The sequence below is a fragment of the Rhipicephalus sanguineus genome, chromosome 5, assembly GCF_013339695.2.
Source record: "Rhipicephalus sanguineus isolate Rsan-2018 chromosome 5, BIME_Rsan_1.4, whole genome shotgun sequence".
Classification (NCBI taxonomy): Eukaryota; Metazoa; Arthropoda; class Arachnida; order Ixodida; family Ixodidae; genus Rhipicephalus; species Rhipicephalus sanguineus.
Window position 1 is genome coordinate 205,132,733 of NC_051180.1, and position 24,980 is coordinate 205,157,712.

General features: G+C 49.1%; 1 protein-coding gene across 1 annotated transcript in view; it reads left to right on the forward strand.

The window, feature by feature from the left end:
- Nucleotides 1–24,980, forward strand: part of LOC119394579 (collagen alpha-1(II) chain) — a gene marked incomplete in the record, with an annotated part of 1,710,759 nt that overhangs the window by 1,029,146 nt on the left and 656,633 nt on the right. Inside the window, 1 exon segment of the mRNA XM_049415838.1 lies at nt 22,346–22,390. Coding sequence (XP_049271795.1) covers nt 22,346–22,390 — 45 coding nt within the window.

Genomic DNA, 24,980 nt, shown 5'->3' on the forward strand with positions numbered 1-24,980 from the left:
CCGCACTCAATCGCTCCATCGTTGCCGCCACCGAGCGCAGGAAACGCTCTCCCCATCCGCTCCCACCCTACCGCTTTCATGAAAGCCAGTAGCGAGATCAGGCGCATAGTCGTTTGCGTCCCATATCTAAGGAGCTTCGCTCATCGCTTGCATTCGTACACGGAACAAGTGCTAGTTTTTGATGCCGGCAATATACGTGGTCTCCTTTTTAGAAATGTAAACACTTGTAAGTGAATGCTCGCGTGCCTCATGCCTCTTCGTTCCCTGCCCATGTCCTCCGCTATGAGCTTCATCCAGCGCATGTAAGTTATAAATAATTAGTGACATATATCTATGCACTTCTGCAGGGTACTCCGGGTTTACGAGGACTTCCGGGATCTGATGGACTACCTGGCCCGAAGGGTGCACAAGGAGATAGGGGTTCCCACGGACCTCAGGGAGCGAAGGGTTCTACAGTAAGTGGTTCCTGATCTTCCGCAATTTCGTAAAATGTACTGGGGATCCTTGCAAGTCACATGCTTCACGCCTCACGGCACATATTGTTTAGGAAAGCGAAAAATGAAAGATAAAACATCCACGCATATCCACGAAGTGAATGATGATGAGTGAGCGAATCACCAGGGGATCATTCGGGTAACCGTGAATACTTTGCCCACTCGAACATGCAGATGAGTGACAACACGTGTGTAGAGTGTATACAACGTTGTTTTATTGGTCGTCTTGAGATGCGGACTTCGTTTTTCCTTCATTAACACTGCCTTTACATGTAGAGCAAACTAAGCGCTCACTGTGATCGCCGGCAAACTCTTACTGCAGCACAGCAATGGCGTTGCTCCGAGACTGTTCGTTTTGAATGTTGGCGATTTTCGTAAAATTCTTGTCAAACCACAGGCGATCGCATACCTGCAGCTGTGCCCAAAACTCCGGTCGAGGAAATCGCGCTTGAACCGAGCATCGGCGCCGCAAACCTCAGCTAGCGAATGCTTGCGGCGTTTTGCCGTCGCTTCCCTCGCTTTTTCCTCCTCCGGGTCCGCTTGCCGGTGTCGCCGCCTTGCGGCAGCTTCCGGCGCCTAAGACTCAGCGCATTGTCTGCGTCGCCGCGCTTCTGCAGCTTTACGAGTCCTCGACTCCGCTTGCAGTTGAGCCGCCACTTTCGCCTTTTCGTTCGTAGCGGGTGCGACCGTTCATGGCCGAAAAGAGAGAGCGCGCGTCGGCAGCGAGCGCTTACATAGCCCTTGGGGCACCGCAGCGCCCCTAGCGGACTCCATGCAAAACCAGAACACGCGTCGGGAGCGATTGATGGATGAATGGTGTGAGCCTCCCCCTTTTAACGGGGCGGTTAAAAGCCACGAGGCTCGACAAAAAAAATCCCTTTTCTGTTCTATTTCTTGATGTTGGCCTAAGGTCTCTACTTCAATGGAATCTCTGTTACTCCCAGGGGAAGAAAACTCAAATTCTCAACCCATTTCTCTGCCTTTACGGCAGAATGCCCTCATTTTTTTTTTTCAAGATTCATTTTATTGCGATAGCAATTATATGGACACTCTCGGCTGGATTTTGCCGTCGCCGTCGCCGTCGCCGCCGTCATGCACCGTATATGTATAAGTATGTATATATATATATAAAGGCCCCAAAAGAAAAATAATTCAGAAAAATGCTTCCGAAGCGCGGAATCGAACCAGGGACCTCTGGCTCCGCAGCGAGCAGCGCTATCCACTACGCCACGAAACGCAGATCCTCCACGTAGCTAACGGCGAGCGTTATATACACACCACTTAGCGCTGGACGGACTCAGAGACAGCAGGCGATAATAGGCGTTTCTTCATTACCAGCGAGGTGGCGCTGGGAGCCCGACGGGCGCATTTAAAAGTCGTCGGCGAGCTCGCTCGCATCTTCTTATATTTGCGCATGGGAGAAGCTTGCCCTTCCGCTGTCTGCTCGCGCGGTTTTCTTGTGGCGAGGGGTAGAGGAATGTTTCACGCTCTCACCTTGATGTCCGCGCTCATGTTACGGCGCGTACGAATGTCACTCGAGCTCAGGGACGCCGCTAACGAACAAACAGAAGATGAGCGCGAACTATCAAGTGTCACAGCTCGGCACTTGAAGCACGCTAGTTTCCTTCGCTGCTTCGGCCGCCTTTGCAACAGAAGCGCTGTTCAAACTGAGAGTATCCATTGGCGAGCCTCACTTCGTATAGCATTAGTTTCTGCTATCGCATTCATTGTTTCGCCCTTGCGGCGAAACTGTGACTTTTTTTGTCCTTTCCCTTTGATTTTCTGCCACCAATACTCTAACCGTCTGTTAAATATTAATAGCGGGTGTGTTTAGCTTTCCATTTATGTCCCTAAAACCCAAGGCTTCATAGAGGCTCGTGCCCAAACGTACACCTGGGCGGATATCTCCACATTCAATCAGACCATGTTCCGCTGTTTCCTTATCGCCCCTGCAGCATGTGCATTGTTAGTCTTCTTTAATGAATCTCGCTTTATAACTTCCCGTTATAAGGCAACCCGATCTCGCCTCAAACAGTAAAGCGCTTCCCTTTGAATTATCGTAAAACGTCTACCTCCTTATTTCATTTTTGCCCTTTGGGTAGTTACTCAAAGCCGGTTTTTTCTCCATAGCTGCCGTCCAGTAAATCGTCTCCGCCTCTCTGACGTTTCGCTTAACGCTCTTTGTTAACATATTGCTTACACTACCAGCCGTATATTTACTAATGAGCCTCCTAGTTCTTTAAACACGAAACTGTTTTATGCCGGGGCCGCGCCTCCTTTATTTTTCTGTGCCTGGGCGAAGGAGCGGAGCGCAATGGGAACCGACATTCGGCGTCAGTGCGGCTTTTAGCCGCCGGGCGCCACCACCGTAGCAGACCCGCCGACGCGTCGTCGCTCGTGGATACTAATGTCACGGCTGCAATCGAAGCTGCTGTATGGTTCAGGTTTCGGCTGTATTCGCGTTGTTTAAAGTATAATGAAAACTTGTGAACTGGAATCATGGAGCACCTGTCGTTCTGGGCAACCAGCCCATTTCGAAGGCGTGTGTCTTTCGCGGTTATTTGCTAGAGACGCTTGCGCGTCGTCTGCTAGCCCAATACCAAAGAGCACGTGCCAGCGATGCGCGGAAAATTGTTTTGTCACCGTTATGTTCGCTTGACTGAGGGTCGGTTTTTGGCTGTCTGAAAGTCGATTTTCGAAAGCCGTATTTGCCAAGAGCTAATACTGAAAGCTTGGGCGCTTAAAGTTCCCCGATGCGTGCTACCGTCTGCTGATGTAGCACACTATACGCAAGCCTGCAGTTCATGCGCTAAATAGCATGAAATGTCACTAGACTGCTTCCAGGGATATACATGATCGCCCATTCTCTGCGTAAAACTTCACAGAATTGCATTTGTTGCCACCGGGAGAAAGCAACAGCTCGTGCCAGAAAAAGAAGAACTATGCCAGGTGATTCCACCATTTCAAAGCTTAAACCAGTTACATCATGGTGATTAGAAAAACAAACAAAAACAGCTACATATGCCGCACGCTTCCTGCAACACTGACCGATGTATGTGAACAGACGCTGTCGTTCAAGTTGTGGGAATCTCGCCCATCGCCAGGCTGGCTTGACATGTGCTGCGCACGAGTGATGCGCGTGGCCCACTCTCGGGCTTTAAAAGCGGCAGCCGTGGCGCGGCCCGGACAGTCGGTGACGGAACGCTGTGCGCGTGGGAGGGGTGTGCCCCGCCGGGGCCAAGGTTAGGGGCGAGTGCGTGTGCCCACGTTATTGTATCTTGTAACTTTCGAATTGTTTTGTTAGTGTTATTAAACGTTTATTTTTGAGTTCACCCGGCCAGCATCACTTCCTTGGCAGCACGACGGCGCGAACCCTTCAAAGTATAAAGTCATAGTGCCGACTCCCAACTTGAGCCAATGTGAAAGGCGTGAAAAATGGCGTGGCCTGTTCTCAGTTGCTTGAGCTCGTCTTTGTATCTGTCGACAGATTGTTGTAGTCTCAGTATCGGGCTGCTCAGGTATCCTTTCTCTTCCATTTGCTCTTTTCAGTAGTGAGCAAAGTATAGAGGCCGAATGGCTGTCGACCTGGATGCTTTTGTTGCATGGGGCAGCCTTCTTCAGCTTCGGGACCTAATGTCAGCGCTGCATGCACATGGCGGCAATCGCGAGGCAGCGTTGCTACTGGTACTACATGCATTGGTTGACTGTTCAGACGCAACGCAACACGGTCACGTTTAGGGATACTTCCCATGCTTGGCTCAGTTGTTACCTTGGGCTGCAAACGTGAAGGGTAGTCTGCAAAGAGTGACGCTACTGCATTCTTCGTAAGCCGCCGCTTCTTATATTCTATGAAATCTTCGCGCCGTAAAAGACGGCTGCACATTGTAGTGTACTTTGAAGAAGTATTAGGAGACCAATTATCTCGCCTAATTACTGCAAGCCACCCCTACCGAACACCAACGGCAGCTGGAATTTGATGGAACGACAGCCGAACAGTGTATTAAGGCGAAAGCCTTAGATGCCTCATCAAACGCGAAAATTGACCGTCGGCGGCGTCAGCACGAGTGATGCAAAAAAACATGGTTGATCCCTCCGTCATAGGAATCGGAAGAACACGAAAGTAAAACGTGCCCTTACAGAAGTATACTGAATGTTTACTGCACATTGATATAATAGAGTATACACAATATTGTCGCGGTTCAACGTAAGCAGACCACCGAGACGTTGAGTCCGAGAACCGACGGCGTGTTTTTATGCAGCAGCCAAGAGCAAAGACATAAACAAAAGCACGTCGTCTTCTTTGGTCAGTGTCCCTTTTCACGAGACTGTTGGCGCGCACATCGTCTTCGTTCTCTGTCTATTTCGAGCGCGGCATTTGCCTCCCCTTAAAAGAGCATCGCCCCGATGCTATAGCTGATCCAGTCATTCGCGCATAAAGTCACTTTGTACAAGCGACGGTGTTTCGTAGAGTCACTCGCTGACGTATGGTTTAATGCGCACTACGTGCACAACTTCAGGTCGGTGCTGGCGACGCCTTGTACAGTTTGGGCTATCCGGGACGACCTCGTAGGTAACGTCACTTAGTTGTCGACAAAGCCCGAAGTATCTTCTGAGCAACTTTTCGGATAGGCCCCGTCTTCGTACAGGCGTCCACACCCATACCCTGTCCCCGGTTTCGTACGTTACAGGTGTATGACGTAGGTTATAGCGTCCTGCGTCGTACTCTTGCTGTTGGTACATTCGCAGACGTGCGAGCTGCCTGGCTTCCTCTGCGCGTTGAGTGAACGCGTCGGCACTCGTTTCGTTGTTATCGCATTCGTGTGGCAGCATCGCGTCCAACATGGTCCTTACTTCTCGTCCGTGAACAAGGCTGAATGGGGTCATCCGTGTGGTTCCTTGTTTAGCAGTATTGTATGCAAACGTTATGTAAGGGAGAATCTCGTCCCAATTTTTGTGCTCGATGTCCACATACCACGAAAGCATGTCTTCCAGAGTTTTGTTGAGCCGCTCGGTCAACCCGTTGGTTTGTGGATGGTAGGCTGTCGACTTACGATGAATAGCACCGCTGAGCACCAACATATGATCTAAAAGCGCGGCCGTGAATCCGGTTCCGCGATCTGTTATAACGATCGACGGCGCACCGTGTCTCAGCACAATGTTCTCTATGAAGAATTGGGCCACCTCCTCTGCTGTGCCTCTCTGGATGGCTTTTGTCTCGGCGTAGCGAGTAAGGTAGTCGGTCGCCACTATAACCCAGCGGTTACCAGCACTAGAGGTGGGAAGTGGGCCCAAAAGGTCCATTCCGATCTGGTCAAATGGCGTTGGCGGGATCTGGACAGGGTGTAACAAACCGGCTGGTTTAGTCGGAGGTGACTTGCGCCGCTGGCAATCGAGGCAGGTCCGAACATGATGCTTCACGGCAGCGGTGAGTCTAGGCCAGTAATACCTCTCCCGAACGCTGCCCAGTGTGCGCGTGTAGCCTAAATGTCCAGATGTGACCTCGTTGTGGCACGCTTGCAATACCTCTGAACGAAGAGCGGTAGGGACGACAAGCAGGTAGGTGGACCTGTCTGACGAGAAGTTCATTTTGTAAAGGACATTGTTTCGCAGACAGAACGAGGATAGGCCTCTTGCAAAGGCTTTGGGCACGTTCTGGCTTCGTCCTTCTAAATAATTAATCAAGCCAAGTAGCTCAGGATCGTCATGCTGGTGATCTGCGATGGTTGACGTGTCAAGGATTCCGAGGAATACCGTCTCTTCTTCAAGGGAAGCAGCCGACTCTATCGGTGATCGAGACAGGCAGTCGGCGTCCGTGTGTCGTTTTCTCGACTTGTACACCATCGTTATATCAAATTCCTGTAGTCTAAGGCACCAGCGTGCCAATCGCCCGGAAGGATCTTTCAGACTTGTTAACCAACACAACGAATGGTGGTCACTGATAACCTTAATGGGCAGCCGTACAAGTACGGGCGAAATTTCATAACTGCCCACACCACGGCGAGGCATTCTTTTTCAGTTGTCGAGTAATTTGCTTCTGTGCGTGCGTTCTGCTTGCGTAAGCGATCACTCTTTCCTCGTCATCCTGGCGCTGCACAAGCACAGCTCCGAGGCCAACATTGCTGGCGTCAGTATGGAGCACTGTAGGGGCTGTCTCATCAAAATGGGGATGCACGGGGGTCGTGTGTAGACGTTGCCGCAAGTCATTGAAAGCAGCTTCCTGTTCGTCGCCCCAAACAAATGCAACGTCATCCCTCGTGAGACGAGTTAAAGGCGACGCAATGCGCGCAAAATCTGGAATAAACCGCCGATAATATGCGCAGAGACCCAGAAAACACCTGACTGCCTTTTTATCTGATGTTGTTGGAAACTGTGTGACGGCGGCAACTTTCTCGGGATCTGGACGAACTCCTGCGTAACTGACGACATGGCCTAGAAACTGTAGTTCCTCAAAGCAGAAGTGACACTTCTCCGGCTTGAGCGTCAGGCCTGCGGCCCGTATGGCCTGCAAGACCACCTGCAATCGTTCAAGGTGTTCGTCAAACGTTGCAGTAAACACAATGACGTCGTCAAGGTATACTAGGCAGGTTCTCCATTTAAGCCCAGAGAGCACGGTATCCATGAGACGCTGGAAAGTAGCAGGCGCGGAGCACAAGCCAAATGGTAAGACCTTAAATTCGTACAGTCCGTCCGGCGTCAGGAAAGCGGTTTTTTCACGATCCCTAGGGTCGACTTCAGTTTGCGAATATCCACTCTTTAAGTCCATAGAAGAGAAGTAACGCGCGTTTCGAAGCCTGTCGAGCGAATCATCTATGCGGGGAAGCGGGTACGCGTCTTTTTTTGTCACCTGATTTAGCTTTCGATAGTCCACACAGAAACGCAGGCTGCCGTCCTTCTTCTTGACTAGAACAACAGGTGACGCCCAAGGGCTTTTAGACGGTTGAATCAGGTCGTCTTCAAGCATTTTTGTTACCTGCTGTTCTATCGCTTCTCGTTCTTTTGAAGCCACACGGTACGGATTTTTATGGATTGGTCTAGCCGTGTCCTCTGTGATGATTCGGTGCTTGGTCAAGGACGTCCGGCCAACTTTCGCGGTCGACGCAAAACAGTCGTGGAACTCGGCTAGCAGCGCAAGGAGGCGTTCCCGCTGTTGCTGAGTTAAAGTAGGGTTGACGTCAAGGTTAGGTGCTAGGTCATGTGGGTCTTGTGTAGGCGTTGCTTCGAGTGCTTAAAAGCAGTCAAAAGCATATGCTATCTCGTCAAAATATGCCAAAGTTGTGCCTTTTGGAAGGTGCCGTCGCTCGGAGGTGAAATTGGTCAACAGCAAGTTCGTTCGGCCGTCGGTGACATTGACTATTCCTCGTGCTACTGAAATCCCGTGAGCGAAAAGCAGCGAGGTTACTTGGTCGGCGACTCCTTCACCGTCGAACGGTACGTCACATGCTACTGAAACGAGGGTACATCATCGAGGCGGCACAACCATGTCGTGGTCTTTGAGACGAAAGGATTTGTGTTCTGGTGATGAAGAATCAGGCAGACGAGCGCTCTCGTTAAACGAAACCACGCGGTCCGAGATGTTGATTACTGCGCCATGCTCCCTGAGAAAGTCCATTTCCTATAATTTAAATCTTTTGCAGCACTCTGGGAGAACGATGAAAGTCGCGACGAAAGAGGAATCTCCTATGCTGATTCTTGCTGTGCATCTTTCAGTAGGGAGCAGCAATTGACCACCCGCTGTTCTTATATGTGGTCCTGTCCATGGCGTTTTTACTTTTCTAAGACGATCGGCCAGCTTGTGACTTATTATGGAAAAATCAGCACCCGTATCGACTAAAGCCGTCACTTGCTCTCCATCAATAAGTACATTGAGGTCGGCGCTCACCATTTCGTCGCTGTTAATATTCGTCGACGTCGCGTCGTTCTATAGCGGCAGCACTGGGGACTTTTTATCGTCTTGTGGTCGGGCTGCGACCTTACCCCGAGAGGTCGCCGCCTTTAGTTTCCCCGGTAAGGGCTGGGCGACCTTGTTCCCCGAAGGTCAGCAAAAGTACCTCGATTCGGTGACGACGTCTGTGCAGGGGATGGAGAGCGTGACCGGTGGGCGGAGTTGGGCTGGCGATTGGGAAGCGACTCGTGATATGGAGAACACGTCGTTGGAGGTCCTCGAAAACCAGGGTCGTCATGGCGAACAGTATAGTCGGCGTTGGCACGGCGACCGTCGTACCCTGGCCGAGACGGGCGAAGCGATGTGTCGCGGTACCAACAAGAGCGAGCTATATGGCCGGCCCCACCACAGTTGAAGCAGAGGGGGCGCCTATCGACAGTGCGCCAAGCGTCCGTTCTGCGAAATTGTGGGCGTCCCATGTCCTCTTGTGGTGGTGAGTAAGGCGCGGCAAGTGATGGCTGGTGGCATGAAGACATCGGAGACATGGGCCGATGTCTGAAAGCCTCCTGCAAAGGTTGCTACGAAGGTGCGGCTGTAGGTGGCTGCTAGTATGACGTGATAGGCGGGACGGGTGGTGGACGGCGGACAGCGTCGGCGTAACTGATTTGAGGCTGCTCGCGACCGAAATCAGCTGCTGAGAAAGCGTGCCTAAGTTCGTCACGAACGACTGCGGCAACGGCGGTCACTGGTGTATCCACTGGCGGAGTCCAAAGCTTCTGAGTCCAAAGTTCTTCGCGAACAACATCTCTGATCAGGTCACGTAGGGAGCCCTGATTATCCAGAGTCACTGAAGCGGCGTTGATTGGGGTGGTAGTGGACGAGCGATCATACTGCCTCGATCTTTGGTGCAGAGCACGCTCAATAGCAGTGGCTTCTCTTATAAAATCGGCCACGGTAGTTGGGGCATTGCGCCCAAGGCCGGCGAACAGTTGTTCCTTCACGCCGCGCATAAGGTAGCGCAACTTCTTTTCCTCGGACATACTGGGATCAGCGCGACGACACAGGCGCGTCACGTCTTCAGCAAACATTGCCACAGTTTCGTTAGGTTTCTGAAGTCTTAACTCGAGCAACTGCTGAGCCCGCTCTCGGCGGTCGACGCTAGCAAAGGTGTCAATCAGCTGCTGACGAAACTCATCCCATGTCGATATACGGCCTTCTCGATTCTCAAGCCACGTGTGAGCGCTGTCATCGAGGGTGAAGTACGTGCGGGCGAGCTTCTGTTGATCATTCCACTGGTTGATGTCGGCAACGCGTTCGTAATGTTCAAGGTAATCCTCAACGTCTTCATGTGGGGCACCACTGAAGCGATTAGGTACAAGTGGCTGAAGAAGCGTTACCTGGGCTGGATTGGAAACGGGGCTGCCTTGTATCCCTTGGACCACCTGTGGCTGGCTGGCGGAGGCCATTGCCAGAGGTAAGAAAGGCCTGGTAGAATGTTCGTCCAAGGAGGTCAGCTCAGGAGAGAGGCCTAGCAACCGCCGACTGAAGCGGTGCACTGGAGTCGTAACAGGTGACTGCGTGTCGGGACTTGATGAACGGCTCCCAGATGGGGTGTAGAGCATCGGCAGGCTTGCAGTCCAGCACCTCCACCAGTGTCGCGGTTCCACGTAAGCAGACCACCGAGACGTTGAGTCCGAGAACCGACGGCGTGTTTTTATGCAGCAGCCAAGAGCAAAGACATAAACAAAAGCACGTCTTCTTCTTTGGTCAGTGTCCCTTTTCACGAGACTGTTGGCGCGCACATCGTCTTCGTTCTCTGTCTATTTCGAGTGCGGCAATATATATGGATGCGCCCACTTTGATGCTTGGTGGTACATCTCCATGCCGATGACTAATGTCCATGTTTAATGATTAAACAAAAGCTTGTGGTAGCTGTAGTAGTTAACGGTGAAAGCGTAATCAGAGAACGAGTTGTGATAGCCAGAAGAGCGTCGCGTATTGGACGCAGTACATAAAATGTCATTGAACACCACGGTCGCACTAGAGGGAAACGCAAAGCGCGTCGTGCCGCCCCGGCAGCCCGGCCGCAATTTTTCTCGGGGAGAGCGCGTAGGCGGGGAACGCGGTGTTAGAGGCAGATTAGGCAGGCGCGCGTCGCAGAGCTATTTTTGGATTGATTAGCGTGATGCTATGAGCCAGGCCGACGCTTTTACGACTCTTGGGTTAAGGTCGCCACCTCCCGGTGTGTTAACGCATTGACAAAATTGCACTTCTATTGAAAATGCGCCGAATGGGACAAACGTTTAACGCGCTGCAGGCACAAATCGCGGAGGCCACAGTAATGATGAATTACTTTACTTTGCCGCTCCCAGAGGGCAACACCACCCCGCCGACGGGGAGAGTGGTAGATATAAAAGTCGCGTTTGTAAAGCCTCTAGAGTCTGTGATCGTGGCGCAGTGGATAACCCGCCCGGCATCTGTTGTTGCGGACCGAGCGGTCGCGAGTTCGATGCCCGTTGACGAAACTTTTTTTCTTTGGCATCTGTTCATGTACATTTTTTCGACGTCATTTCCGTGACGGAAATACGTCACTGAAGTTTTGGTGGACCCCGGCATAAAACACTTTCGTGTTAAAAAAGTTCTGTCAATGGACATAGGACCCACGACGGCTTGGTCCGCAAGAACAGATGCCGGGCACGCTATCCACTGCGCCACAGTCAAAGACTCCAGACAGCTTACAAACGCGCATTTTATATCTCACTCTCCTTTCACAGTGCTCACGGTCGGCGGGTTGGTGTTGCCCTTTACGAGCGGTAACCTAAAGTAATTCATCGTTACTGTGGCCTCTGCGAGTAGCGCCTGCAACACTTGTTGCTAAACGTTTGTCCCATTCGGCGCGTTTTCAATAGAATAGCAATTTTTTCAACTCCTTAACACACCATGAGGTGGCGATGTTAGCCCAAGCGTCGTAAAGTCCCTGAAAAATCAGGGACTTTAAAGCTTCGCAAAAGCGTCGGTCTCGCTCATAGCATCACGCTAATCCGAACCAGTGGTGCGATCTCGTACGCGTTCCAAAATAACCACGGAGGCGTGGCATTACATCCAGCCGCACGTGACCGCACGTGACCACACGCGATTGGTCAGTGCAGGGCCGTGACGTCTGTCGCGGTTCCCATGGGCCATTCGCGTGCGGCTGGATGTAACGCCACGCCTCCGTGTTTCTTTGGAATGCGTACAAGATCGCACCACTGAAATACCTATGCGACGCGTGCTTGCCTCACCTGGCTGTATACCGCGTTCCCCGCTCACGCGTTCACCCCGAGAAAGATCGCGGCCGGGCTCCAGGGGCGGCGCGACGCGTTTTGCGTTTCCCTCTAGTCCGGCCGTTGTGTTCAATCACACTTTAACATGCCGCGGGATGGCGACCAAGTTCTGCGTCGAATATGCGACGCTCTTCTGGCTATCACACCTCGTTCTCTGATTACGCTTTCACCGTTAACTACTACAGCTACCACAAGAGTTTGTTTAATCATTGAACGTGTACGTTAGACGTCGGGATGGAGATGAACCTCTAAGCATCAAAGTGGGTGCATCGACGTTAAACGGTGCTATAGCTGCTAGACATCTATGTACATTGTCAAACTACCTCATAAAAATATAACAAACATTCAACCACTTCTGTAAGGACGCGTTTTGCTTTCGTGTTATTCCGATTCCTCTGACGGAGGGAACAACCATGTTTTTTTCTCCGCTGTGTGTCCACGCTTTTCGTATAAAAATAACAGAACACCTTCTCAGCCCATCTACTCTCCTTCTAGTACCCGCACCTTCACCATTGTCACGACGCAGAAACAGCAGAAGTCGGATATAGCACCGCTCACTTTATTTTTCCAGGCACTAGAAAGAAGGGATCGGGCTTGAACCTCGCCTTCCTCTCTTGCAGCGCGAGCTCTTCTTTGCTGTCGCTGTGCAGATTGGATGCGGCAATATTGCTTAGCCTTTCTTCGAACCTTATTTTGCTCTGAGATTCCCTCGCCCCAAAATCTGCCCATCCCATACCGCCCTTTACAGCCTCATTTTTCGTCTTCTCGTGAGCACCCAACGCGAGGCGTCCCACAATCCATTGATTTACATTCATTCCCGATTGCACCTCTGCCCTCATGCACACCACTGAGTTCCCAAAAGTAAGCCCCGGAACCATTATACCTTTCCACAGACCTCGAAGCACCTCGTCCCTATTGTATCCCCACAACGCTCTGTGCTTAATTATTGCTCCGTTCCTCTATCCTTTTGCTGCCGAGGCTTTTTCCTGTATATCCATGTATCTATCACTCTCATTGACCCATACTCTGAGGTACTTGTATTCGCTTACCCTCGGTATTCCTTGGCATTCTATTGACACCGTCTGATCGCAGGGATCATTCAATGCCATCAATCCACACGTTGTTACACTAAATCCAAGTCGAAGAGTTTCACCTTCCCTTCCGCATATATCCTCCAGCCGCTGTATATCATCTCGACTGTCCGCAAATAACACGATATCGTCCGCATGAAATAAACCTGGAAGCTTCTGCTCAATCATCATGCCGCCCTGTTTGTGTGACAGATTGAAAACAATGTTGCTACGTTTTAGCGCTTTTTCCATACTCACCATGTACAGCATTATTAGCAGCGGGGACAAAGGACATCCCTGTCTCAGTCTCTTGCTAACCTCAACGTTCTCTCTGCTACTCATTCCTTCCCATTCTACGCAAACTGTATTTTCTCGGTAGATCTCCCTCAAAAGCTGTATACAGTCGTCGCCTATGCCCATTTATTTCAATACATTCCACATAATTTCCTGATTAACGCTGTCGTACGCGCCAGTGATGTCTAGAAAAGCCATGTACAAGGGCCTATTTTCTATTTTAGATATTTCTATACACTGAGTGAGAACAAACAGATTATCGTCTAACCGCCTGTCGACTCGAAATCCGTTCTGAAGTTCTCGCAAAATATCGTTATGTTCTGCCCATGTTTCTATTTTCATTTTTAATGCTTGCATCGCCAACCTGTATAGTACCGAAGTAATGGTTAGTGGTCTATACGAGCGAAGCTTATCTTTTTCTCCCTTGCTTTTATAGATTAAGGTCATTATGCTTTTCGGCCAACCGTCGGGTATTTTCCTTTCCTTTAAGCATTTTTCTATGGCTTTCAACAATGCTTCTTTTGTGTTATGTCCTAGTGCGTTAATAAGGATAACGGGAATCCTATTTAAACCCGCGGCTTTGGAATTTTTCTTTCGGCCTTTTCCATTCGAAATTCTCAAGTACTAGCTCTTCCTCGGTTGTTCTCTCCACCACACTTTTACTCACCGGGGAAATCCCGTGAACGCTCTTTTTAAATGAATCGGCTGATACCTTTCGGATGTAACCCAGCGCTTCGTACCCGTCCAATTGATTTCCTCCTTCATCTGCAATATGTTGTTGCATTGTGATAGACTTCCTACCTAGCGCCTTTATGTGGCCCCAAAATATCCTATGCACGGCCTCCTTTTTTTCATGAATCTATGTCACCCAGCTCTCACTTTAACCTTTAATTGTTGCCTCGAGCGATTTCTGTACAATTTGTTCTTCCTCTAAATATAGTTCTCAAGTTCTCATATTTTGTTGACTTCGTCATGCTGCCGTTTCTTTTTTGCCCGTCTATGCTCCCGTGATGCCACACGTTGCTTCTCGATCGCTTTGCGGATTTCCTTGTTCCACCAACTTTATGGCTTCCTCTTTCCTTTCGAGCAAACGGTTTTCTTCTCTTGCCCTATCTCTCTCGTCATTAGATGTAACAGCTCACTATACTCCCAGTCCTTGCCAGGTACTTTATCTACTTCTTCCTCGATTATTCCTGCTATATATATTATTTGTTTGTCATTTAAATACGAGCTGCCAGAGTTTGATTCCATGCTCTTATTTCCAGTTTCATATCCAATTTGTAATGTTATTCGTTTATGATCGCAACCCAAGCTTTTAATCCCTTCGTTATCTATTCTCATTTCTCTGAGTTTGTGTTAAATACCTTCAGTCATGAGACAATAACTAATTATTGATTGCTTGTTTCGGACTTCCCACGTGATCTGGCCGTCACATTTAGGCGCCGTGTTAAGTGTCTCCGGACTATGTTGCTCGCAGGGATCTAGTAATAACTTCTATTGGTGTCTGAATATCCGTCGAGGTCCTGTATGTGGGCATTTATATGCCCTATAAGGGGATTTTGGCGCCATTACCAAAATCCTTAATATCCATATTCATGCAATCCATTATATCGTGATTCGTTTCTCTGTAGCATTCCCCCTTCCACGAGTAGGCTACCCCTAGCCACGTTGCGTTTCCACCTACTGTGCCCAAAACCCAGAGGTGCTCTGAACACGTCTGTTTCACTCTAACTCATTTCGCGCCGCGGTGAATTAGCATTCCTACACCCCCACCTTTCCTTTCTGATATAATTCTGTTACACCCTTCCCAAACATAATTTTCAATATATGGTGGCTCTTCCCAGTCTCTAAGGTGTGTTTCTGTAACCGCATAAACGCCTATCTGTTCTTTGTTTAAGAGCTTCTCAACCTCTAACCATTTTGCCTTTTTTCTGCCTCCTGCATGCTTATGTAACTAATTGGAACACGCGCCTTCTCCGTTTTTCTTTTACCGTTCTTCTGGTTTTTCGCAATACTACATGTCAAAACGTCCTCCTGGTTGTCTTCCCTGTTACTAGCTACCCTGGACACCGAAGGCCCCGCGTGCCCCCCAAAAAAGCTACTGCGTGTCCTGCCAGTCGCCAGCCCAGCTCATGACCAAGTATCGAAGTGAATTCTGTCTTTTTGGAAACCACCCCACCTGTGCACCTACCTGTTTATATCCACTACCTGGAAACCCTTCTCTCGACAAATTAACGATATCTCTTAGTTTGCGTCGAGAGCCGCTCTTTGCAAGTTGCTGTTTCGCAGTGGTACTTCCGGTACTGTGCATACTACAATTTGCACCTGGGGTGACACGGCGCGCATGTCCTCCACCCTTTTCACCAAGGTCGTCGTTAGTCCTGACGATTCTTTGTTCAAGACGTCATTTAGGCCTCCCGCAATTACCACGAGGTTACGTCTGTTAGCTTTAGCTGCGAGTTTTAGGGGCGAAGCTCCTTATAGCATCACCTGGTCGGTCGTCGCTCCATGCGGCGTTCCCCGCCGTCGCGTCTCCCGTATCATTGAATAGATGGCGCTGACCCATAGAGATGCATGCAAACTGCAGTTGGGTGACAATATACTAGATGGCGCTGTCCCGTAGGGATGTGTGCAATATGGCGGTTGGGTGAATGCACGCTAGATGGCGTTATAAGTGCCGCTGCTCTCAGATTGGCTGCTGCGCCCGTTATCTCTCATTCTCCTTGATCGTCGCCGTACGTGGAGGAGTGCGCTTGCGGATCGTGCTGCTTGGCGGACCATGGACGACGAGGAGCGCCGGGTGCAGAAGGCCGCTGCGTCTCGTGCTCGTCGGCAAGATCCCGAGGTGCGAGCTCGAGAGGCTGCCGCCAAGCGAGCGCAGCAGTAATCAAAGCGGCGTATCGCTTTGATTACTGCTGGGCGAGACCACTGAACATTTCACGGTGTAACCATGATTGCTTCAGGAGCTTCGCCTAAGCTCTTCATCATTCACCCGTGGATATGCTGTAATTTTTTCGCTCTCTTGCCTCATGAGTGGCCACAGCGTATGTCCCTATCGAAGCTCTCTTATCGCCTTTCACCGTCTCCTTGATTGCCTCTGCGCATCGGACTAAATTTGAGTCACCGGCAATAATGACCTGCTCAGACATTAGATAGTTTTAGCTAGTTACAGAAATACGGTACGCAAATATGGTAAGGCAATACGGCTGTGTTCCTCCTTTCCCGATGGTTGGGCTTTTGCCGCAATCCGTCCTAGTGACAATGCCTACCCCAAACGACAGGTGTCTCGTTAACAATGCGTAGGCTGACGGGCAACAATGAGGCGTCACAATCCCACAGTAATTTTTAAAAAAGCTTTTGTTGCGTTGGGGTGCCTTCACCGGCAAAAGGTTGACCACCTGGAAAGCACGAGCGGTACCGTCATACGGTAGCGTATTAGAGTACCGTATTTCCGTAAACAGCGAAAACTCTCTATTTCTTCTGAAACCTGCACCTGGCTGCTGACTAGGTGACTAGCGTGAGTCACGGCTGCTGCTTTGTCCCCTCCCTCCCTCAAAACTACTTCCCGGAAGCTGGGCCCTATGACCTCTGTATCTGCCTTTGTCATGCCTGATGGACTTCGCCTCTCCTCCATGGGGGGTCGTCGCCCTAATGCTTCCACCGTCACCTGTGTCTTTGTTGTTCACTTGGACGACCTTCGATAGGCCCTCCTCGGCTTACCTGAGACTTTCAGCCATGGCCTCCATTTTCTCTCGCTCTGTCGCCAATGCATTCTCCAGCTCTGCGATTTTCGCCATAAGCCCACTCTGGACAGGCCATCATGTTTTTCATTTTCTCCTCGAACTCGCATTGTCAACACTTGGCGTCAGCTTCTTCAGCTTTTTCATCCGTACAAACTTTCATCTTCCAACCTACCCGGCACCCTGAACACTTTATGGTCTTTTTGACCATGGCTAGCTCCGTTTACTGATGCCCACGTGTTCGAAAACTGTCACAACAAATAATCACGGCGTGCTAAATAACACTGCCCTAAGCCAAAAAGAACCAAAAAAGCCAGAAGAGTGCGCTGGCAGCTCAGCGCTCCTAGCGGACTCCGTGCAAACCAGGGCGACAATGGAGAGACAAGGCTGGGCCCTAAGGTGCTTCGCCCCTAAAATTAACAGACGCAGGAATGACGATGTTGTGAAGACCATGTCAGACCTTTATCTGGTAGCAATAGTAAACGTCAGGGTACCTAAAGCTCAAGTCGCTTTTCTTAAAGCGGGAAACTAATGATGTATAAAACATCAGTGCATTCAAAACTTGAGTACACATGCTCTATCATGCACGCTTTTCCATCGCACCTAACAGCCTTGCTTAATAATAATAATATCTGGGGTTTAACGTCCCAAAACCACCATATGATTATGAGAGACGCCGTAGTGGAGGGCTCCGGAAATTTTGACCACCTGGGGTTCTTTAACGTGCACCTAAATCTAAGTACACGGGCCTCAGACATTTTCGCCTCCATCGAAAATGCAGCCGCCGCGGCCGGGATTCGATCCCGCGACCTTCGGGTCAGCAGTCGAGCGCCATAACCACTAGACCACCGTGGCGGGGCTAACAGCCTTGCTTGAAATGGCTGAATATAACGCAGCACGCTCCATATTATATGATGACCACTGCACTAGCGCTATGACGCTAGTGAAATTCGCCCTTTCCTTGCAGTCACTTGAACTACGCCGCAAAGCATCTCCTGACATTCTTTTCCACAGAATATTCAATTACCTAGCTTTAAAAGCTGATCCGTTACGACGCCACCTTATCGCTCGGATAGCTTAGAATATTCATTTACTTATATATGCCAGGGTACCTACCCTGGCATATGCAGAACATAAAGCAGAAGAGGAAGAAGAGAGCGCGTGTTAGTTCCTGATTATGATAGCTATCGGTTCGCCCTGCACGCACTAACGGTCGGCTTACACAGATCCGCTCTAAAATAGCTGAAAGTGTTACATGGTTGGGACGGCGTCCACGAACTGCAAACGGCAAGCACGTGTACCTGCTGGTTTCATCGTTGCGGCTGCGCTTCCGCTCCTATGCCTGAAGTACGAAAATATTGTCACGTGGTCGTGACGTCGACGAACACAGCAGTCGGCGTTTGTGGGATGAAACTGTTTATTTGGCCGAACTTGTGGCCGGAAAATGAGAACTAGAACTACAGCAATGCACGCTGTACAATGATAGCGGCGAACAGGGCGTCGTCCGTCGATCAACTGACAAGCGATCAAGCGCGTCGGCTTTTATACAGGCGCTATCGAACTTTCCAGCAATATCGCTGGTGGCGGCGTTATCTCTAGACAAAACTGGAACATTCGCGTGCGGGGCGCAATCTTAACAAACCGATCTACTACAATCGCGACGCTTCTAGAACGCTACTTCGCGGACAGCGTCGAGCGTTGATAACCGTCCCTCCCGGTCAAACCCGAATACATCAAAACAAGACAAGAAGTGGGCGTGGCAATATGCTTGGCTTTCCGTCAATTTTTCTGTCCGCACTTGAGGCAACAGCAGAACCGTCGCGAGAGTTGAAAGCACTGACGGCTTGCTTTAGATCCAGCTCGATGCTCTTCAGTATATCCCTAATGTTTAAATGGCAACGAGTGTGTATGGCGAGGGTGCTTTGTTTGGTGAACTGTAGTTTATGGGTGTATTTATTTACGCATACTGCTGCCCTGATGGGGTATTGCAGGAGTGGATGTGTGCACAAGGCACTGACCGATGTAGACAATATAAATATTCGCAAGAAAAAGGAAATAAATGTTCCAACTATTCAATACCTTCTAAGAATAAATTTAAGGGAAGAGAAGGAGTAGACCCAAGCAGTGCATTATATTTTAAGAGCGAAGCTCTGTACGCATCTCGCCCCACCATGGTGGTCTAGCGGTTATGGCGCTCGACGGCTGACCCGCAGGCCGCGGGATCGAACCCCGGCCGCGGTGGCTGCACTTTCGGTGGAGACGAAATTGTGTCAGGCCCGTGTACTTGGATTTAGGTGCATGTTAAAGAACCCCAGGTGGCCTCAATTTCCGGAGCCCTCCACTACGGCGTCTGTCATAATCATATCGTGGTTTTGCTACGTTCAACCCCAGATTTTATTATTATCTTTACGCTTCTCGCTGCGCAGGGTAGTGTGAAGAGTAATATCATCATCATGAACCGGTACGCGCTAGATTTTTCCTTTTCAACTTACGCTTCGCTCCCATAACACGTTCGCCGATTTCTCCGGCGTGTCCCATAATAACCTTGAGGAATGGCACCACTAGTGTGAGCTATCACGCAATAACAAGTCACATGACAAAAATCACGTAACACCTGGTCATGTGACTAAACACACGTAACACTATGGTCACTAAACCCCGTAACATGACGCAACTGGCAACGTGACTGGAATCATGTAACATCAAATAACTACTCGCGTGACTGAAAACCACGTGTAATCACGCCACATCCAGTCACGCGACTAAATATCATGTACATTTTGTCAAGCGACTAAAATCACGCAACATTACGAAAGACATGGCTACGTGACATGTCTCCGCCATAAACCACGTAAGAGCTAGCCACGTGACCAAAATCACAACATCACGTTAGAGGTAGTCACGTGACACGTCTAGCCAAGTCAAGGCATACATAGTACTGCTAGCAAAAGCTTGGCTTCACCGCAGAAGCTTTGCAATACTAGCACAACTTACCTACGTCGAACAATAGGTCCGCTGGTGGTTCCAATCTTCCGCCACTAGTGCAAGCTGCGCATTTTTTTGGATTACAAAAAGTATAATGATAGAATAAAAGCATCTGTAAGCGCGAAATGAGGCGCAACGTTTAGATGATGATGGCTTGTAGTGCTAGATGGTAAAGCAGGAATCACGTAACGACTTGAAGAGAGCTGACTAGAGGAGTTAATTATGCAGTGCAAGAATTTCGGGGACTCGGTGCGTCGGCGATGTTAGGCGCTTCCAAGACTAGGGTTGAAAGTGGTCCCGAAGATGCAAAATCTGAATCGAATCTGCGGCATATGCAGCAAATGGCTTTTTTTATTGATGTACTCGTTTTGGCTAATGTCGCATTGTTTATGTGGATTCATATGAAAAGCAAACATGGCTGATCTCTCTGTCATAGAAATTGGTATAACACGAAAGTGAAATGTGTCTTCACAGACGTAGTTGAGCTGTTGCGGTGCATTGTTTCCGCACAAGGTTGAAGGATTGAATGCTATAGCAACAAATTGTAATGTCACGCAAATAACGGAAGGCAGCTCGATACTCGTGACGCGCTGCTCGAGCAAAAAGGACGCACAGAAAGAACAGACACAGGATGAGCGCGAACTAACAACTTTCACAGCTCGACAGTTAAATCGCTCTACTCAAACACAAGTGAGGACGTGCGAAACGAACGCACAAGTATACACAGGATGAGCGCGAACAAACTGACATAGTTGTAGCTTATTTATCAGAGCTGCGCGCTCCTTTCGCAAAAGCTGCCGCTGTAGTGAGCGAAGTGACCTTCGTGCTTTTAGATGTGAAGCATCTTATAGCGGAGTTCAATCCGGTGGTGGTGGTGGTGGTGGTGGTGGTGTGCGGCGTGACCACCCTTACTGCGCATGCGCATACCCTCTCCACATCTCCTCTCCACTCCTCCTCTCCACCCCTCCTCTCCACTTCCCTTCTCCCATTTCCCCCTCACCACTTTCCCTCTCCACTCCTCCTCTCCCCACCTCCTCTCCACTACCCCTCTCACGTTTCCCCTCTCCCCTCTCCAATCTTTGAAACGCAGGCTAGACATGCCGAAATTCTCTCCTGCGCAACGCCGCGATGAGCACCAGGGCATGTGCGCACCCTCCCCCTCTCTCTTCTCTCCTACTCTGCCGCCCTCTCGCGCGCCTGTCGACCGCGTTCCCCGCTCGCCCTGTGAGAATTAACGGCCAGGCTAGAGAGAAGACAAGACGCGCGTAGCGTTCCTGTTCGCGTTGCAAGACGCGAGGTCGGTAGCATGCCCAGCGAACGCCAACGGAACGCGATCGTGCAAGTGCTCCGGCTTCGCATCGCCTCATGGTCCCCGTTAGCGGGAAATGGTGCAATTTTTCTGTAACTTCAACGCAGATTTGCGGTGAGAGCACAAGACGTGCAAACCCCCCCCCCCCCATCACGACATAAGCGCGTGCGCACGAGCGACCACGCCCTGTGGAGGCACGCGCGCGTCGCGAACTGCGAGGAGACGACCTTCAAAGCGCGCCCTCCGACCTCTTCGCGCCATCTCCCTAGGTATAACGAAAACACGCTGAAGTGCCACTGATCTCTGAATACCGCAAACGGTGAATGATGAATATAAATAGCTTGCCGTTAGTATGCTGAAGGACGTGCCGTTTGTGGCCGAGTTGGTTCGCGCCGTGCGCTGCGGAACGAGGGTTTGTAGGCTCTTTGCTCGAGGACGACACTTTTTCTTCTAGTCTTTAGGAGCGAAGCACCGTAAGGCCGAGACATGTCCGTCCGTGTGGAGTCCGTGTCCGTGCTTACGCACCTACTCGCCCACGCGTAAAGGTTCACTTCGTGGAGATGCCTGGTTTTAACAATAGGTTTAACAATAGACTAATATCAATCATAATTCTGACAAAACCATATAAAACACCTGCAAGCACAAACGCTTTATACTAGTAGGCGACTTGAGCGTACACATTATTGATCTTAGAACCTAGCTTCGTCGTCGACTCTCACTGTCGGCGCTTAAGGTATATATAAAACCGCTGCATAGTCGAGACATATATATCTGCATGCGAATAAAAAAGAAGGGTTTACAATAGCCAACATGAATCATAATTGTGACAGAACAATATAAATCGCCTACAAGCACAAACCCTTTATACTTGTCGCCGACTTCAACGTAGACATTATGGACCTTAGGACCTTGCTTCATCGTCGACTCTTTGTCACTTTGTCACTCAATTTACATTATATAGGGTAACGCTCGGGTAACGTACGGTTATTCAGCCATTATATACCTAGAGCTTCGCGCACTCGTCATGCTTCACTTCGTGGACATGCGTGCATTTTTTCCTTTGCGGTCTGTTAGTGTATCTTATACAATGTATATCCGTGACGGAAATACGCCAGTGGAGCCATGCTGGACCCTGACATCAAACACTTCCGTGTTAAAAAAGAACGAAGTCAACCGACGACGGGCGCATGTGACATGGTCCCTGGATGGTTGAGGTTCTGACGCTTTCTTTCATTTCTGTGTATGCAGGGTGACGCTGGAAGGCCAGGAGTGCCAGGTCTGCAGGGTATTCGAGTAAGCAGTTTTTAGCATTTTTCGGCTACCCAAAAATTCCCCTGATAGCAATTCTAGTTGCACAGTTTTGTATTGATTTTGCTAACGTCGACGCGTTTCATTCCTGTCGCGGGACAATTTATCTTATTTAAATACAGGTAGATGTCTTTTAAGTAAAAAATTACATCACCGTCGCAGCGAAATCGAATGCAGTCAACGACATAAAATTGTTTTACTCCTTTGGAGTTGATTGTACCTACACTGCAAAAATCCTCTCTCTTTACGAAGAAAGCAGTTGGTGAATAGTTGCAGGAAAAACGCCATAAATGAAATAACCGCAGTTTCCGTGGGATAGAAATTTCCTTGCGTTTTCTACCGCCTTCCAATGCACAGCATATCTCCAATATTAAATGCACAGCATGCCTCTGTTGGTCAGAACACCGTACTTCTCTATTAAATTTAACACAGCACACCTCCGTTTTTCAGGTAAGCAATAATAGAAGGCTGCGTGCAAATGAACGCCTGTACGTGGACAATTTTGTTTGTGTTTTCCGTGTCTATAAATGCTGCTCACCAATTTCTTTTGTTTATTTTTGTGTAGGTATTTCTCCCTCGATACCACGTGAAACTTGTTTTTGTGTACATGAAAACTTCATCTGCCAATAAACAGAGCCTTTCATTACAACATTATGAGCCAGCGTAGCATGTCGCGTTTTGTACAGCTAATATCATTGCGTAGAATGGTTGCTGCTTCTAAAGGCTCATTGAAGTACTTGTGGTTGTTTCGTTTAACCAAGCTGCACACCACGAATTGGTGGGTGTGGAGGTAGTATGCCATGCACATATACACAAACACGTGAGCTTACACATTTCCCTACCATCCCTGCTGCTTTATGCCAAATCAGCACTGAAGTATGGAACTAGCACACGTGGCTCTGAATACAACTTAGGCACATTTACTCAGAAACATATTGCTTGAAGCCGTTGCAAGCCCACTTGTGAAGTTATGCATTTTGCCCACAGATAGCTCCACTTCGCTGCTCTCTGTATTTCTAAAAAGAAAGCGAAAGCGATTGCTCAAAACACTCGTAGGAGCAACACCATCTGTACATTTACACCCTTGCACACAGTGACAAGGTGTATGTGTGCATGACTGTCACTTAGTGTCACTGTTTACAAAAACTTTACAAAAAGTGACTGGGGACAGTCACTTTTTGTAAAGTTTGCGCAAAAATCATCGATAAGAAAGCGGGATTAGTAGTTTACAGATATCTTCTCATTGGTTCTGATAATATTCAGAACAAGCAACGTCATTTCACAAGGACTTATTGCTATATAAGAACTCAGAGGAAAGTACTCCTCTTTCCAATAGGAGAATGCATGTAGTTGCGTAAGCGAAATATATTTTCTAATTTCCATGATGTTACAGCAAACTTATCTGAACACACTGGCATTTTTGCAACTATATAACGCAGCCGAGGAGGCCAAGATATAGGTGGGATGAAGAAATTTAGAAGTTGGCATCTACAAAATAGAATGGCCTTACACGAGACAAGGTAAGAGAGGTCATTGGGTGATAGTTCATGTTAACGTATGAAGCAGCGCGCAGAGACAAGGCTCAAAATGAACAAAACGGTTAGATAACACAGACGACAGGAACAGCCCAAACGACAGGGTGTCGTTCCTTTTGTGCCTTGTCTCCGTGCGCTGCTTCACACTTAACATGAACTATCACCAACTAGCCCACATGTCGACATTACTCAGCTTCATTGGGTGCGGCCTTTAGCGAGCATAGAAGTGAAAATGGAGGACGGGGATGATCAAAGCACAAGCATAATGGGGTGATTCCGAAATTGAGAAGCAATACTTGCTGGCAAATGTGTTGCATTCAAATATTCTCATGCTTAGTCGCGTCTACTCACACAGGCACTCACTTTCGTATACTAAAAATTGCTGTGGTCCACAGGCACTCGCGTTCATAAATCCACTCACTTCTATCTTCGATCACTGAGATTCATATCCACGCAACTTCAATGGTTCTATTCACCTTTGCACTCACTTTTATTCGCATTCATAGGCACTCATTCGTGTTCACATTCACAACCACTCACACCCGCCCCTTTTCATTCACGTCCCACTAGACAAGAATAAAATCCTTCGGACATGGTCATTAGATCTGAACGTGGGGATTAGCAATGGATCGCGCTGTGGACAACCCGCGGAAGTTAACACTCGCATATAAGAATATCCTATGTATTTCATTTGTGGGATGTCAAACACTGCTTGTGGTCTTCCTGACGGGCCTCTGTGTTGACGCGAGTAAAAATCACGTAACATTACGAAATTACTCATGTGACTAAAAATCACGTAACACCTAGCGACGTGACTAAAATTATGTAACATCATGTAACATGTAGTCACATGACTCGCGTAACAACTATTTACGTGACTAAAGCCACGTAACATCACGTAACAGATATTCACCTGACATGTTCCCGCCATAAACCACGTAACTAGTGGCGTGCCTAAAAATCACGCGATATAACGTAACAGCTTGTCAGCGACAATTTCTCCCGAAAACCACGTAGCAGCTAGTCACATCACTAAAATC